Below are 17,145 nucleotides of genomic sequence, written 5' to 3' on the forward strand. Positions count from 1 at the left end.
TACTACTACTACTACTACTACTAGTAATAATAATAATAATAAAATACTACTACTAATAATAATAATAATAATAATAATAATAATAAGACAAAGAAGGAGAAGAAGAAGAAGAAGAAGAAGAAGAAGAAGAAAAGAAAAAGAAAAAAAGTAGAAGAAGAAGGAGGAGGACGAGGAGGAGGAAGGAGAGGAATAGGAGAAAAAAAAGAGAAAAAAAAGAAAAAAATCGACATTAAATTAGCATCGAATTAACGTGAAAACATAGAGAAATAAGTACAGGAAACAGAAAATCCACAAAAATAATAAACCTCACGCACTACTTTAAACCAAAACCATTATTGCAAATCCTGTAATTGTTGGATGTTCTTTTCGACGCACCTGTATCTCTCCAGTTGTTACATTCCAATACTCTACTTGATTAGCAGATAATTAGTCTAAATTATATAACATACCTCTTATATTTGTCTTCGAAATACTCTGTACTTTATTTTTCTGGGGAGCATATTGCCACTGGTCATGTTTCTGCATTTATCATACAAGTTTTGCCTTAAATTTGACTCGATTTGCGATAGAAAATATGCCATGTAGACTGACTTTCGAACATCATCATAATGCATCATCCTACATTATCATCATCATCATCATCATCATCATCATCATCATCATCATCATCATCATCAAGCAGTAAGAAGCAGCAAAATATTTATAAAGACAGAATCAAACATGGCAATCACACGTGTTTATTAATTAATCACCTCGGCGGCTTAGGTAATGATATTAATCATTCAGCTTTCACCGCGTCATTACAAGCCAATTAATTAAGCGAGAATGAAAGCTCTAATAATTTTCTAGTGAGCTTCCTTACCTGTCCTGACCTGCAAGTAAGATCTTTAATTCCCTTGTAATAAACTTTTCTCTCCACAGCTCAGAATGTATCCACCTTTAAGTGACTTTCAGAGACAATTTTAAGATTTTTTTACACTAATTTACTCTATTACTGCTAACTAGAGTAATTATTTTGGTCATTATATTTCAAAAACACAAGACGATGTAATTGTGAAGAAACCATGCACGAAATGGTTTTAACTACTCCATCACTCCTTTGTGCTGCTAGTGGTGTCGTTTGTAATTACTCTGTATCTCCACCACGTTCACTAAAGTTGAGAAAAAACAGCATTTAGAGGACGCAGGTAAATGGCACACCAAATAAACACAAAGGCAGAGAAAATTTCGTCAGACTCTTTTATGTGTGACTTTCCAGCTTTTAATGACGTGACTGAAGGGGTATTCAAGTGCTTTCGGTTTTTCCATAACGAAGTCAAAAGTATCGAAATTCTATGAAGAGAAAAAATGAAAAAAATAACTCATCGATACAATTGCACTGTCTGTCACGTGACTTACTGTTCCAGGAAATAGTGGTAGTAAAATTTTAAGCATCGTGTTAGGAACGAGAAAAGAAAGCTCACGTGAAAAGTTGAACTTAAACAAGTGGAGTATTTTTCTCTCTCTCTCTCTCTCTCTCTCTCTCTCTCTCTCTCTCTCTCTCTCTCTCTCTCTCTCTCTCTCTCTCTCTCTCTCTCTCTCTCTCTCTCTCATGAAGAGGAAACAAGATAAATTGTAAAAGAAACCTTGATTCGATTGCTCGCATGTAAAACAAAGTTAATTAAGAACAGTTGGTTAAGAATGCACACACACACACATACACACACACACACACACACACACACACAACAGAAGTTCATGTATACCAACTTAGCTCATGAATGGACTCTGCAGATAAAGCAAGTGTAAGAGACTGGTGTGTTCCTGCTGGTGGGAGGTTATGAACTAATCGACGTATCCCTTCAGCTCTCACCAAACACACCCAAACACCCCCACTTGCACACACACACACACACACACACACACACACACACACACACACACACACACACACACACACTGAATAAGTGGTGTATTTTTTTTCTACTCGACAATTCAGGGGAAGGATTGATGGAATGAATATCTGTCTCGTGTCTAGAGAAAGGAAGACACAGATGACGCGACATGAGCCATGCACTGAATCACTTACAAATGCACAAAGAAGTCAGTTGTAGATGTAGCGAGCGTCTGTCATGCGCCTCCCCTCACCTCACTCCCTCCCTCGACGGCAAAAACAATACGAGTTTGACATGCAAAGGGTTATTTTTTAGTAGTAGTAGCGGTAGTAGTAATAGTAGTAGTAGTAGTAGTAGTAGTAGTAGTAGTAGTAGTAGTGTAGATTAGATTAGATTAAGTTAATTTGTCAACCAAAATACGTATACAAATTAAACAGAAAATGAAAGAAAAAAATGTCTGTGTCTAGTAACTTGTGCGAAATAAACATCTTATTGTAAAGATTATGAAGTTCCGGCTATTTTTTATTTTTTTTAATAGAAAATGGTTTCTGTCCAAAGGCCAACAAAAGACTGATGAAAAAAAAAAGACCCACTGAAGATGCCAGTCCCAAAATGAGTTATATAAAAAGAATATTCGAAATTACAAGGCCTACATCATGTATATATGAATTTATTTCCATTTTTCCAGTGGTTATTTAGTACATCATGAGCGACCTGTTGGACAGAAAGGATATGAGATGAAGGCGGAGGGAGATTTAAACGTTGGCGAAAGTCTGACTAGGAACGTGGGCGATGGTACGAGGAGGAGGAGGAGGAGGAGAAGGAGGAGGAGGAGGAGGAGGAGGTGATGGAGGAGAAGAAGAAGAAGAAGAAGAAGAAGAAGAAGAAGAAGAAGAAGAAGAAGAAGAAGAAGAAGAAGAAGAAGAAGAAAAAAAAAGAAAAAAAAAGGAGAAGAAAAGAAGAAGAAAAAGATAGAGGAAAAGAAGGAGTCAGAGAACAAAAAAAAAAAAAAAAGAGGAACCGGAGGAGAAGAAGGTTTAAACAACAAGAAGACCAAAGAACAAGAAAGAGAGAAAAAAGACTTTCAAAAACAATCACCCAAATCGTGACATCCATTAGCGTACCATTGTCCTGCCCCGCCAGGCTTAAAGTGACGATGTGAGTGTTGGAGAGTCGCGCCCCTCCTGCAGTGTGTTGACGGGAGTAACGGTCACGGAGGGTAGCGGAGGCGGTGCTGGGGTTTTGAGGGCCGCCGCTATGTACTCTGTCACGAAGATCAAAAGTGCCATTGACCAGCCTGAGAAGAACAACTGTAATGAGTCCTGTGACCAGCAATACCTGCCTTAACCCTTTTAGCACCAGACACTTTCTAAGGTTCACAAAATCACACCTGTTATAAATTATGAAAGGAGTAAATGGAGATATATTGTGAAATGTAGTCTGTGAGCAGCCAGAGAAAAATTTTAGTACCCTCATTACAAGAAAGTTGTCTTAAAAGATAGTACACTTCCGTATTGTTATCAGCAGTGAAAGTGAGCTAATATGGTGGTACTCAAAGGGTTAATGAGCTACACAAAATTTACTTTCTGTTATCTTTAGACACAGACTCTCTCTCTCTCTCTCTCTCTCTCTCTCTCTCTCTCTCTCTCTCTCTCCTCTCTCTCCCTCTCTCTCTCTCTCTCTCTCCTCTCTCTCTCTCTCTCTCTCTCCTCTCCTCTCTCTCTCTCTCTCTCTCTCTCTCTTACCCGACGCCAGCAGGTACATGGTGCCCAGTAGGGAGGTGAGCGAGAGGGGCTGCACTCCCTGGCTGCGGTCTGCCGTGGGAGGCTTGAGGCACTGGGTGGTGTTGGATATCTCAGAGATGAGCCAGTAATCGAGGAGCCCTGCCTCGATGAGTCTGGAGATGCTGGGGTGAAGATGAGGGGGGGGAAGTGTTTTATTCCTTGCTGGTATGGATAAGTGAGAACAAAATAGAATAGGGTGTCTGAGATTGTTGCAGCAGGAATACAGTAAAATATTAATGTGTTAGGAAAGGAATTAATGTGCTAGGAGAGTAAAAAAGTCTTTGATCACGAGGGAGGAAGTGCAAGTGGCAGGAAAAGGGAATAAAGCAAGGAGAGCAAGATTGTTTATTCTATTTATGGTAAGAAACTTAAAGCGAATAGTTTGCGCATGTCTTTTTAGCTCACATTTCATTGGCTCCCTCGAGGAAGAAAGAGTTAGTCCTGAAGGCGATGGCGACCATGACGGAGTAAACCCCTTTCTTGGGCGATGTACAGGTGACACTGGCCTGAGGTGCTGTGTGTGTGTGTGTGTGTGTGTGTGTGTTGGTAGATAGGAATCAGTGTCATGTCATAAGTTTCCACCAATGAGAGAAGACGACCTTTATATTTTAGTACAGCATGTGCAGTCTTGGGTTTAAACATCACCTCGAGTACAAGCCAGACAGGTGATGTGGTTACCTGAAGTCCCACGAGATGGTCTTCATCATGGTCATCTCGTAGCACACCGCCGCGAACTCTCCCCTGATGAGGTCGTTCCGCGCCGACCAGCAGTCAGGGATGGTGCCAGACATGCCGTGGAAGGCTTTCTGCCACACCTCGTAGTCGGAATCCTGTCAAGGGAATGAATTTAAAATAACATTCAAAGGAAACCTGTATATGTACACATCAATGTCTCTTTTGTGAATATTCTTCTGTCTTCTTTTAACGTCGAGAGAACATCGTAAGGGAATTGAAACCATACTTTGTAACGCTTTGCACTCTATGGACTCTTTTCAAAGACTGCTGTGATGATGAGTTGGTTTTCCTTGAGTTTGCTTTCCATTTATAGTCAAGAATACTTGTTGACCCGTCACTGGAACCATAAAAGCAGCCTTTAAAACTCCAGTAGCTGCCACTAGTCATGCTAAAAATAGTCGAAATGAGATACCTATGTAAGTGTTTGAAATTGCAGTCCTTGATGTGTAAGCTTAGTAAGAGTGCAAGTTGTTCCTGACATGAGGGAGGACAAACATCTTACTGCTACTTAATGTTGACTTGCCTTCATGCGTGCCATCATGGCGCCGTACTCCAGCCTCCAGGGCAGGTGGTCTTGGTACACCAGGTCTGTGAGGGAGTCAATGGGGATCATGACCCGCGGGAAGGTGAGCATGGCGACCAGGATGCCTTCGTAAGACGACATGAACACCATGGACGCCAGCAGCCAGGTGGTCAGCAGCACGCGACCGGCGTCATGGGGCGGCACCCATTCGGATCCTACAGGAGGAGGAGGAGGAGGTGTGGAGGGAAACGGAAAGATGAAGGGGAAGTCAGATGAATGTTCTTTGTTAGGTTCAATTGTCGTTAAGTGTAAACAATGCTGCTCCACAAGACAAAGTGTTAGCAGATGAAGGCAGCAAGAATTGAAGGCTATGACAGAACAACAGAAGCAACGCCAGCAGGCCTGTCTGCATCCTCCTGTACTTCCAGTACACTCTTCAGGAAAAAGTGACAGCATAATTCAAGTTCTTTCATTGCACAAATCTACGTAGAAAATATGACAACACAAAGGTCAGATTGCCAAGTAAACGTTTTTCTCTTGAGTTCACAATCTGCAAGAAACAATTACCCTACACAGTCTTGAATAAATGGTGCAATTTTCTACAGTGCAAGGGTTCTTTCAGGGAATGAGTTGTCAAAATGTTTAGGACTACTTTGATCCCCACTGACTTCTGAGTACCCAGGTTCTTGCACACAGGAGAAACACAAGGAGGACACAGTAAGGAAATATTAGAAAACTCCCAGAGGCTGACTCGTTTTGCCTCACCATCCTGCGTGAGTATAGAGAGGACACAGATACACGTCTTGGCCACGATGTTCTTTGGCGCCTCACCGAAGATCCTTCCCTCTCCAGCCACCACGCCGATCACGCTGCCCGCCATGGCCACCATGCTCACCAGCACCAGCACCCACAGCTGCACGAGGTGAGGAGAGAAACATCAAGAAAATTAACAATACTCTTTTTGGCCAAGGTACTGTGTCAGGATTACCACTATCACTACTATTACTACTATCATCACTTCCACCACCGTCACTGCTGCTGCCACTACTACAACCACTAGATCGAAGGGCTTGAGGAATCCTGCATTGTCCTCCTGCACCGTCGGTCTGGCGGTGATGATGGCCTGGTTATCCCTCAGCACTGCCATGGAGAAATCAATGTCCTCCTCTCGCTGCGCCGTCACACTGAAGGGTCCCAGCGCCATCTCCACCTCCTGCCGGAGATTAAAATTTTAAGTGGGCGTCGTCCTAGATCGCGAGGGTCGAGGAGTGAAGAGATGCGGTGAGTTGGCCGATGGAGCACAGCAAGGAGCGTTACGATAGAATAGTGTGAGGTTAAGGGAATGACCACGAGTAGGATGGATGGACAGTAGGAAGAAATTGGTAGATATAAAGATATTTATAAGACAAGTAAAAGTAGTTGTCTGCGATAGGGATGAATGGAGAACAGAGATGAATACAGGAATGCAGGCAGACCTGGGCCTCAACAGGAGATTCTACATTTGATTCAGTCAGCGAGTATGGCCAGATAAGGAAAAGAGCTTTGGGGTTTTAAAGTGTATTAAACGTAAACCAACTCTGCTTACTCATCCTTCAGGAGATGCTGGTGGATGTGAAGCGTAATTGATCATCGCTTTCTCTTTAATGTTCAGAGGCTATGTGAGAGAGCACCAATGAATGTGAATGCATTGATGTGTGAATGAAGACACCTTGCCTTGGCTACCCAATTTTAAAGAGGGTGTAAGCTTAGTGTACAGACAATTGCATTACCATTACTATTATATTATGTGTCTTTTTATGTAATGGATAGATTAGCTAAGAAGAAAAGACCAAGAAAGCCAACTTCTAATGCCGTTCCTTAAAAAGAGTATAAAGAAGTAAAAGATCCGAGAGAAATCCAGTTTAGTTTTTCCGGCATCTTGATTTTCCTCTCAAATTTGATAAGTACTTGACACACTCACATGCATCTCGTCCATCTAGTTATGAGTGAGAGAAGCAAAGAGGGTGAACTATCAGAATTATCATTAGTCACTTTTCTGGGAGGGAGGCTGCGAGGAAGAAGATTGACAACACTGCTGGCAGACTCACGTTGCGGTGCACCATCCCGATCATGCCATTCCAGGAACCATTGGCGAGCTTGATGCCTGATTTGGCGTCTGGAGGCTGCACCAACTCATACCTGAAGGAGGAAACGGAGGAACATTACTCTCTCTCTCTCTCTCTCTCTCTCTCTCTCTCTCTCTCTCTCTCTCTCTCTCTCTCTCTCTCTCTCTCTCTCTCTCTCTCTCTCTCTCTCTCTCTCTCTCTCACTCGAAGTCCAGGTAGCGGGCGAACACATCCAACAGCTTCCCCATGGGTCCTCCAGTGGTCAGGTTACCATCGGCCAGTTTGGTGACGGATGAGTAGGGCAGCCACTGAAAGCAACGACGAATTGCACTTAGCGAGGTGACGAACATGCTTAGCCATCGCATCGGTTCGCTGTCGTTGAGTCATGAGGGAGTTTTAAGAGATTAGACAAATTTATGAATGAGGATGTTAGATGTTTTATTTCCCTACGTATATGTGTATTTTTTTTTTTAGCTTAATTGTGTTCTGATGTTCTCAATATTCTTATGAACGAAGGGAAGAATATATAAATAAAGACGCTCATTTTAATAGTAACAAAGAGTATTGCCACATTCCATCTATCGTTATTTTATCGACATTTACGGATCTTCAAACCTTTTGCGTAAGACTTACAATTTTTTCCACTTATTTGAACATTCTCTAATGTGGAAAATAACAAAAAACAATTACCTGTTCAACACAAACTTTTATCATAGTTTTATTTGCGTCCCATCATGCTCCCCTAGAGATGAGTATTTCCGTGCTTGCTTTGGTGAGTGGGTACAAGAAAGAGAGATTCCAGAAGTGTTGTGCGGGTGGCTGGCGTCTGTTGTCAGGACGTCCTCAGCCTGAAGGAAGTAGGAAAAAAGAAAAAAAAAATGAGGGTCACTTATATTATCCCTTGCAAGTCATATGAAAGAGAGAGAGAGATTATTTTTACGCGAATGTGAGAGAATTACGTAAAATGAAATATACCATAAAATCTGAATGAATATGAAATAAGAAGAAAGTAGCAACACAAACTGCCCTTGACCAATCTTCACCCCAAAAAACAAAAAACAAAAAAATATGGGAACTATTGGGAATTATGATACATATAAACAAAGAAAACACTTCCCTTTGTCACTCAATAAATGAACAGATACTGATAGGCATTATAGGATCCATCGTGTGGGTGACTGGTTTACCTGTGCGTGGCGGGGAGAGGTGCGGAGTGTGGCGAGGTGAGGTGACAGCTGCCTTGTCCACCTGGGAAAGAGAGAAATGGTTTATATACTAATGGAAATCTCTTTTACGTTCTACTAGGCACTCCATTTACCTTCTCCTCCTCCTCTCCTCCTCCTCCTCCTCCTCCTCCTCCTCCTCTTCCTCCTCCTCCTCCTCCTCTTCCATTGTCTCATATCTCATCGATCCCCTACATCATCTATGGTCCATTTCTTCGAGGCACTTTATGAGTATTTACAGCCCTCAATGTTACGATCACGAGAGGCATAGAAGGGCGCAGGAGGTCACGGCACATTGGCGGCGTCGTGGCGTAATGGAGACTAAGACTTATGTGGGATTTCTATCACTATTTGACCTTCCTTAGTGACACTGTTGAAGATTCGTGTATCATTAGGTTCTGTTAGTTTTGATCTGACCTACTTTTATTTTTTTTTTCTATGTTTGTGTCTTTATGGATTTTTATTCACGCTTTTATTTTTGACGCTTATTACCTAAAAACTGCGATTTCCCATGTAAAATGTCAATAGTAGTAAGGAGAAATCAATAGAGAACGAAAAATATTACTGAGAATTTATTGGTAATGCTAAGCTGGCCGTCACATGAAGGGCAATCAGTAATATTTATTCCATGTCTCCTTTTAGCAACAAAGAAGGAGAAATCATGTGTGAAAAGTTTAGGTTAGAGAAGAGAGTTTTATGGTGCCTCCTACTGCAGCATACCAATCTTTCTACACACACACACACACACACACACACACACACACACACACATTAAGAAAAAAAAAGATTCTGAAGAAGAGAAACAAGATAAGTAGTAGAAATGGAAGAGGAAGAAAAATAAAAAGAACAAGAAGAATATTAATAACAGCAACAACAACAACAACAACAACAACAACAACAACAACAACAAAAGGAAAACACGAATCCCCCCTGACAAATTGTATACTTTATTTTGCAAGATTACACTACAGTTCATTTCTCTAAGGTAGAACAAATAATGAATCCATTGTACCGCATGTTTTCTGAGCACGACAGTTAATCAAACACATATTTTTGACAACCCGATCTCAGTAACACAAAACCCGACACGGATACTGAAGTTGAATAAAAAGCAAAGGATCAATAATAAACAATACACATTTCACAATAAACCAAAAGTCCAGGATGTAAAAATAAATAAATAAATAACGAACACATCAGAATAAATCAAAAGTGTACGGTAAAAGAGGAAACAAACACATTTCAGAATACTTGAGGTGACTGATTAAGGAAAGTACAATAACAAAGGCCTTTATTAGTCATAGGTTTTATTAGACTGCAATTATAAGGTTCTCGTCCCTCTGTCTTTTTGAATAGGAAGGCGCCAGATCTCTCGGTTAGTAGAGTGTGATATAGATTTTCAATAATATGATGCTTGAATTCAATATAACGATTTTTAATTTCCATCATTGTTGCGGTACGACTGAAACAATGCCATGCCAGCTGAACTACAATTAGATGACTTTTTTTTATCATATAGCTTACGGTGCAATAAGAATCTTTTGTTTTTCAATTTAAGTAGATTGCAAAGACATTTAATCGTAACTTCCTGGAGATGAGGGATGTTAACTCTTTGATTGCTAATGACTATAACTCTTCCTTTAGCTCAATAACCCTGGATGATTTATCTGAGTGAATATAAACGATTTTTTTTTTTTTTAATGTAAGGAAAAGGGCAATAAAAAGCAGAAGAAAGGGCTACTGAAGATGCCAGTCCCCAAAAAAGTGCAGTTAAAAGGATTATCCAAAATTATGTGATCCAAAATTATCATAAGCAGAAGCACGATATTTTTTTTAGCTACTTCATCACTTCATATCCTTTCAAGGGTGCCTTTTGAGAATAACTCCGAACTTCAGCTACATTTTATTAAGTTTGAGGAGCTACAGCTGTCAGAGGGTTCAGTCCATGGTTCGTGGTTCTGGCTGAGGTGAGGGATGATGGTGAGTTTCTTTACCTTCATTTCTTCCTGCTCACTCCGATCATCATCTCCATGAGGAACACCACCACCGCGAGTGTCAGGCCTGGGTGGGAAAGCGGATTCATTAAACGTGTGTGTGTGTGTGTGTGTGTGTGTGTGTGTGTGTGTGTGTGTGTGTGTGTGTGTGTGTGTGTGTGTGTGTGTGTGTGTGTGTGTGTGTGTGTGTGTGTGTGTGTGTGTGTGTGTGTGTGAGTGTGTGCGTGTACGGGTCTATCTATTGCTTATTGTTTTCACTTGAATTTTTATATTTGAGGAAAGAAAGCTAGCGAACGTGTAAGTGAAATCATGATATAGAAAATATGGTTTTACATCCTACTGAGGGATAAAATTTATGAAACCCTCAGTCAAATCCTCTGATAAGAAACGCGAGATAAAAAAAAAAAAAGAGCAATTTTTAGTCTTGAAGGTAAAGTGGCGTCGACACACACCTACCTAAACAATGGACAAGAATTAGATAATTAAAAGAAGAAAAAAAACGATGAATAAAAATACACCCACTATTACTGGCAGTACTGAACATCTAGACTGAACACACTCGTATAACCGCCCTGCCCTTGGAAATACAAACTCAGTTACATTCGGAGAAGATGCAGAAACGCTCAAGGCTCTTCTTATCTATATCGCCAAACATAAAAGTGTAAGAACATAAGGGAGGTTGCATTAAGCCACGTGGTAGTTCCTGTGCAAAACAAAAATATCTAAGGCAAGCTCTCATCCCTATCGTAAATTAACCTAATCTTTGAAACTTCTCATTTGACTCAGCATTAATAACGTGATTACTGAGACCAACACTTCAATTTCAGCAACGATGAAGCCCTCACACTCACCCAGGCCGAGACAAGCAAGGGGTCCTGAAAAGGCTGTCACGCTCAGCGGAGACACGCCCTCCCTGGAGTCTGCCGAGGGGGGACGAAGACACTGGGTGGTGTTGGTGATCTGCTCCCCCAGCCACTTGTCCAGCAGACCCGCCTCCTTCAGCACCAGCAGGCTGCCGGCGAGTCACTGTTAGGATCGGACTGCTAAGTGTTTCATTCAATTTAAGAGATGTTTACGTGTTCACTTTATGTGATTTTTTTTTTTTTTTTTTCGCGCAGATAGTGAAAAAAAAAAAATTATATTAAGAACGAGTGTGAGCCTTTACATCTTGTTTGCTGGCGGGAGGTACTTCGACTTTGTCTTGAAGCCGATGGAGAGAATCCCGCTGCTGTACACCTTCTGCTGCGACATGTACAGGTGACAGTTGCCTGTGGTGCTGCGGGGAGAGGCAAGAACGTGAAGTGAAGTGAGTATATTTACTGTTCCCGTCAGGTGAAAATATCAGTCGTTGATTTATAAGAATGAAAATAAACTAAAGATAATTGCAAATGTACAAACAGGTTTTGGGTTATGTAAAAGGAGAAATCTGATTTGTTAGAGTCGTGGCGTGTTGTCGTGTGAGGGACGAGACTCAAGTCAACACCTGAAGTCCCACGACATGGCCTTCATCATGGTGGTTCTGTCACAGATGGCCGCGAACTCCCCGCTAGCGACGTCCTGCCGCGCCGCCCAGCAGTCCTGGAAGGTGCCCGCCTTCTCCAGAAATACTTTCCGGCCAATAGGATCTTCGGACTCCTGCAGGATGCCCAGGGAGAGGAACTCATGATATCAACGCAAGGTTTATCTGACTGCCAAGTCATGTCACTTTTTTTTATTTTCCTTTTTCTTGTGTGAAAGCGACAAGCCAAAAGCACACAGAATAGTGAAATAAAAACTTCAACTGTCGCCTATATGAAATTAATTAGAAGGAAAGATTTGGGATGGATGGGCCAGTTTGACACACGTCCTCGTGACTGATGCTTAAGAAATAATGGTCTTTATTTATTCCGTCACTTCTTATGGATGCGCCATGTAAACCTGACCATTCCAATCTGAAGTCTACTCCAGGTATTTGTTATTCCAATAAATAGTTCATCATTTTTCCGTACCGCGAATTTAAAGGAGGTCACCAATAACTCACTCCTCCCCGCCCTTGATCAACTTTATCCTCCAGACGAGCATACTCACCTCGAAGAAGGAGTACATCATGGAGCCCGCCTCCAGCCGCCAGGGCAGGTCGTCTTGCGCCACCAGGTCTGCGAGGGAGTCAATGGGGATGGTGACCCGCGGCACGGTGAGCATGGCGGTGAGGATGCCGCTGTAGGAGGACATGAACACCAGGGACGCCAACAGCCAGGTGGTGACCAGCATGCGTCCTGCGTCATGGGGCGGCACCCATTCCGAGGCTGTAGAAGAACCACGCCCATTAGTTACTTAACACGATTATTTTATCTAACAGGAGAGTCTCACCTTCTTCTCAAACACTGGCTTTTGAGACTATGAATCATCTGACATTTTCCCGAGAGTCTTAAGTGTGCAGACTCACTTTCCTGCGACACAGTCTGTAGAGCCATGAGGACAGAGCGTGCCCAGGGGCGGGTCAGGGGAGTCTGGAACAGCGCCGCCTCACTTCCTGACACCCACGCCACGGTGCTGCTGATGGCCAGGAAGCTCGCCAGGATCAGTAGCCAGACCTGGGTGTGTTAGTGAAGTTAATCTCTCTCTCTCTCTCTCTCTCTCTCTCTCTCTCTCTCTCTCTCTCTCTCTCTCTCTCTCTCTCTCTCTCTCTCTCTCTCTCTCTCTCTCTCTCTCTCTCTCTCTCTCTCACACACACACACATTTATATAATTTAACATTTCTATACTCTTCTCCATCGTACACCCTCCGCTACTATCCATCCCTCCTCCATGCCTCTGCTCTACACATGCATCTTCCACCCATGCTCCTTCTCATCAAGTCCCTCCCTGCCGTGCCCAGCCTAACCATGCCTGTTCAGAACCCCGCGTCTCCTCTACCATACCACCATTAGTTTATAGTTTTCCCCACAAACAACAGTATCTTTATATCACACCTTTTTTTTTCCTTTCTTTTATATTGTGCTTTATTACTTTTAATTAAGTCAACGTTGTATACTAAAAACAAAGAATTAAGAGTTAAGAGTTAAGACATACAGATGTGATAACAAAAGTATACGTATATCTTTCTTCTTTTTTACACTGAATCTAGTTATTCTTTAATCTAGTCAGTGTAGTGTACAGCTTAGCTAGAAATTAAAGATGTGATGCTGCTTGAGTAAATGAGTAAATAAATGAATGAGTAAATAGGTCTCTCAATGTCGCCCTGGCCATCACCTCCACAGTAAAGGGCTTGATGAACCCCGCCACGTCACTCTGCAGTTTAGGGCGCTGCATCAGGATGGCCTGGTAGTCACTGAACACTGTCACGGAGAAGTCACACACACTCTCCCTCTGCGGCGTGACGAAGAAAGGCGCGATAGCCAACTCCGCCTCCTGAGTGTGGGAAGGTTGGTTCAGTGGGAGAGGAAAGATTAAGTGATCTCGAGAGGAAGGTGTGAGGTGCATTCGCTCACAGAAGAGTCGAACATAGGAGGGTTGCATTGTGAGCTTGTGACGTGAAATGTGTGGTTGATTCTGTGCTTTTTTGCCTTGTTTTTGTTTCTCTCTCTCTCTCTCTCTCTCTCTCTCTCTCTCTCTCTCTCTCTCTCTCTCTCTCTCTCTCTCTCTCTCTCTCTCTCTCCGAGTTTTTCTCCCCTTCCTCTTCCTTTTTCTCTTATTCTTCTTCCTCTTTCTCTCCCTTTCCTCTTTATTTTTTCCTCTTCCCACTCCTCCTTCTATTCTTCTTTGTCCTTCTCTTCTCCTCCTCGGCCCCCCCCCCTCATTCTTCCTTCATTGAAATTAAAATTGCAACGCCACTGGAAAATTTTTTGATGGCACCTTTGCTCCTCACTTTTCATGTACGTATATAATAACAAGAACAAAGAAAACCATCAGTTATGGGAAGAAAAAGCCAAAAAAGAAAAAAAAATCAGCTTAGGCTAAAATATATAGATAAATAGACAGACATACAGCTGGATAGATGAGTAAGTGTGGTAGTTAAATTTAAACTGAGTCTTCTGTTAATTTCTTTCAGTTTCTTTCTCGGTCGCTGCGGGAGATGCGACTTTCTGAATCAGATGACGGAGGCGGTGAAGGAGTTGAACGTGAGTATCTTATTCGTGAACGTGTGTGTTGACTTTTCTTACCTGTCCCTTCTTTTGTCCTCTCTCAAAACCCTCTGCTTCTGTATTTACGTTATTTAGCTTCTCACCTTTTCATTCTCGCCTCAAGACTGCGCCCACTTTGCATCACATTAGGACAAATTCCACACCTGCGCCTGAGTATTTACATTTACCTGGCGATGCAGCATTCCCAGCATTCCAGTCCAAGTGCCATTAGCCAGAGGGCCGCCCCACAGGTTGCCAGGCGCGGGGAGCAACTCATAACTAAAAGAATGAGAAAAAAAAAAGTGAATAAATACAATATCTCTTTCTATGCTTTTGACTGCTCTGGCTCTTCCTGAAGCTTAATGAAATCATATGTTAGGTAGTCTAGGGTATAATTTTGAAGTATATTATTAATGAAATAGTTAAAACATTTTAGTATCCTGTACTTTCCTTTTTACTCAGAATTATCATAATGGAGTAATCTCACTGCTGTTCTGTCCACAACACTGATGCAAGACTTGATCAGTATCTTTGTAAATTCTGGAACTTTGCCTGTTTCTGTTTTCTTCCCTTTAATGCGACTTCAGCCATTTAAAGAGAATATCGATACACCTCTGGAACTAAACCGGCCGACCCATTTGGAAGTCTTTTCTGAACTTTTTTTTTTTTTTTACTGAGAGCGGGAATTAAACAAGCCTTACTCCCCCACCTCCTCATTTGTGTGTCATTGGCCAACCACCATCACACGAAATAAAAAATAAAAAAAAAGCATGAACATATAGATAAATGAAAACACGTACTCTCATCTGGCCCTGATTGCTGTGGTCGTCCCATCACTTTCAGCGTGGATGTATAAATGAAACGATAAAATAAGAGGTGTATTTAATCTTTTCCAAGCTATAAAACTGTTTAATTAAGAGATTCTATTACAAATATATAAAAAAAAAATTGTAAATATTTATAGTCTTTTATAGTGAAAGGGTTAAGCGCGGAAGAACGTGTATAACTGAACATTCACATAACTTAGCCATGATTGTCTACTTCATTAATTAATTTTTTTTTCTACTTTCTGGAAAATCGAGCCGAAAATTCTCCTCCTTTATTAGTTTTCATCTCGAAAACCTGAAAAATTAAGGTAGGGTAAATTTTTAACCACTCTGCTTCCCCGGGACACACCAAAGACAACCATACAAACAGGCACACCACGAGTTGAACACCCTAAAAATAAATAAATAAATAAAATAAAATAAAATAAATCACAAAAAAGAGTATTTGGGAAGTTCATTTAAGAGGGTGACGTTTTGCCTCGTGCGTTGCCTTACTCGAAGTTCAGGAGCGTTGAGAAGATCCTAAGAAGCTCCACCATTGGGCCGAGGATGGTGATGGAGCCGCTAGCATCCCTCTCGATCTTGGTGTACGGAACCCACTTGGCGGAGACCGTGATGGAGGGAGAGAGGGATATAAAGGAGATGTGAGTTACGAAGATACTGTGCAGGAAATAGAACAAAGACGAAAGGCAAAAGACGATAAAAGATATACCAGAGTAGGGGAAGATAAGGAAAGGGATATTCAAGTAAGAAAAGGCAATGAAAGAGAGACCAGGGAAGGGAGGAAGGGAGCATATAGAGCTGAAAGAAAGTTAAAATATATAAGGAAAAGAGAAATTAGGATACAAAAACAGGTGTAAGGGAAGGAAAGAAGAATGAAGAAGTATGGAAAAGTTAAAGGTGAAGGAATGAGTATATAAAGAGAAAAAAGAAGGATCAGGGAATGAAACTTGGATAATAGATAGAAAATAATGATACTAAAGAAAGAATGATAGGAGGAGAAAAGAAAGGGGTGAAAAAATAAAGCAGAAAGGAAAGGAAGGTTACAAATGCTCATTATGTTAATTCAGAGAGAGAGAGAGAGAGAGAGAGAGAGAGAGAGAGAGAGAGAGAGAGAGAGAGAGAGAGAGAGAGAGAGAATTCACACACACACACACACACACACACACACACACACACACACTCACCTCGCCCGCTGCTATTTTGATATGTGGTCTATCTGCTGCCATTTTGTTTGGGGTCCACGCCTCGTCTCCACCTGCTGAGTGTTGCAAAATATTACTCATCATCTGTTACTCATCAGCGACAAAAAAAAAAAAAAGACAAGGATTGTGGACCTTTCCTGTCTGTCTAGAAGAAGAAGAAGAAGAAGAAGAAGAAGAAGAAGAAGAAGAAGAAGAAAAAGAAAAAGAAGAAACGAGAACATGAATTAGAAGAAGAAGAAAAACAGAACATGAATTAGAAGAAGAACAAGAACAAGAACATGAATTAGAAGAATAAGAACAAGAACAAGAAGAACAAGGAGAATAACAACCAGAACAAGAACAAGAACATCAATTAGAAGAAGAAGAAGGAGAAGAAGAAGAAAAAAAAAGATAATGTAATATGTTTATTTATTTTATTTATTTTTTTTATATTTAAGTTGTTCCACATTCAAGTTTCTTTCATGGAGAGTAAAACATCAAATACGTGAAATTATTAATGAGATCTTGGAACGTCGGCACAAATCACTGTTGTTATTAGTGATTACCTCACGCAACCTTTGTTTTTACTCTCTTTCATCCTTTGTAGCTCTAGATTAGATCGTGTAGCTTATCACGAAGAGCCTTGTAAGGGCCAATAGATCTAATGCTGTTTGTTCTTCCTTTGTGTTCCCTTGTGCGATATGTTACGTTTTAAGATTGTTGTTTTTAATGGATCTTCACCAGTTGTATTGTGTATATTTGTGTTAATATGTCAGAGTTCTATTTTGTCTCCG

At 41.3% G+C, this 17,145-nt stretch overlaps 2 protein-coding genes across 2 annotated transcripts; both read right to left on the reverse strand.

Annotated features, from left to right (window-relative positions):
* Nucleotides 1-4,021: 4,021 nt before the first annotated feature.
* Nucleotides 4,022-6,784, reverse strand: LOC135088929 (uncharacterized). The gene is made up of 2 exons (XM_063983991.1): nucleotides 5,682-6,784; nucleotides 4,022-5,131 (listed from the first exon to the last, which is right to left on the reverse strand). The coding sequence occupies exons 1-2, from the start codon at nucleotides 5,803-5,805 to the stop codon at nucleotides 4,902-4,904; spliced, it is 354 nt and encodes a 117-aa protein (XP_063840061.1). The 5' UTR covers nucleotides 5,806-6,784; the 3' UTR covers nucleotides 4,022-4,901.
* A 2,750-nt stretch (nucleotides 6,785-9,534) lies between these two features.
* Nucleotides 9,535-16,430, reverse strand: LOC135088930 (probable glutamate receptor). Its single transcript, XM_063983992.1, has 10 exons — nucleotides 16,355-16,430; nucleotides 15,663-15,766; nucleotides 14,529-14,619; nucleotides 13,469-13,627; nucleotides 12,664-12,811; nucleotides 12,306-12,523; nucleotides 11,722-11,873; nucleotides 11,404-11,514; nucleotides 11,090-11,250; nucleotides 9,535-10,305 (listed from the first exon to the last, which is right to left on the reverse strand). Exons 1-10 carry the CDS (start codon nucleotides 16,394-16,396, stop codon nucleotides 10,241-10,243), a joined length of 1,251 nt encoding a protein of 416 aa, XP_063840062.1. The 5' UTR covers nucleotides 16,397-16,430; the 3' UTR covers nucleotides 9,535-10,240.
* Nucleotides 16,431-17,145: the final 715 nt, after the last annotated feature.

Source organism: Scylla paramamosain, chromosome 32 (assembly GCF_035594125.1).
Source record: "Scylla paramamosain isolate STU-SP2022 chromosome 32, ASM3559412v1, whole genome shotgun sequence".
NCBI classification, from domain to species: Eukaryota; Metazoa; Arthropoda; class Malacostraca; order Decapoda; family Portunidae; genus Scylla; species Scylla paramamosain.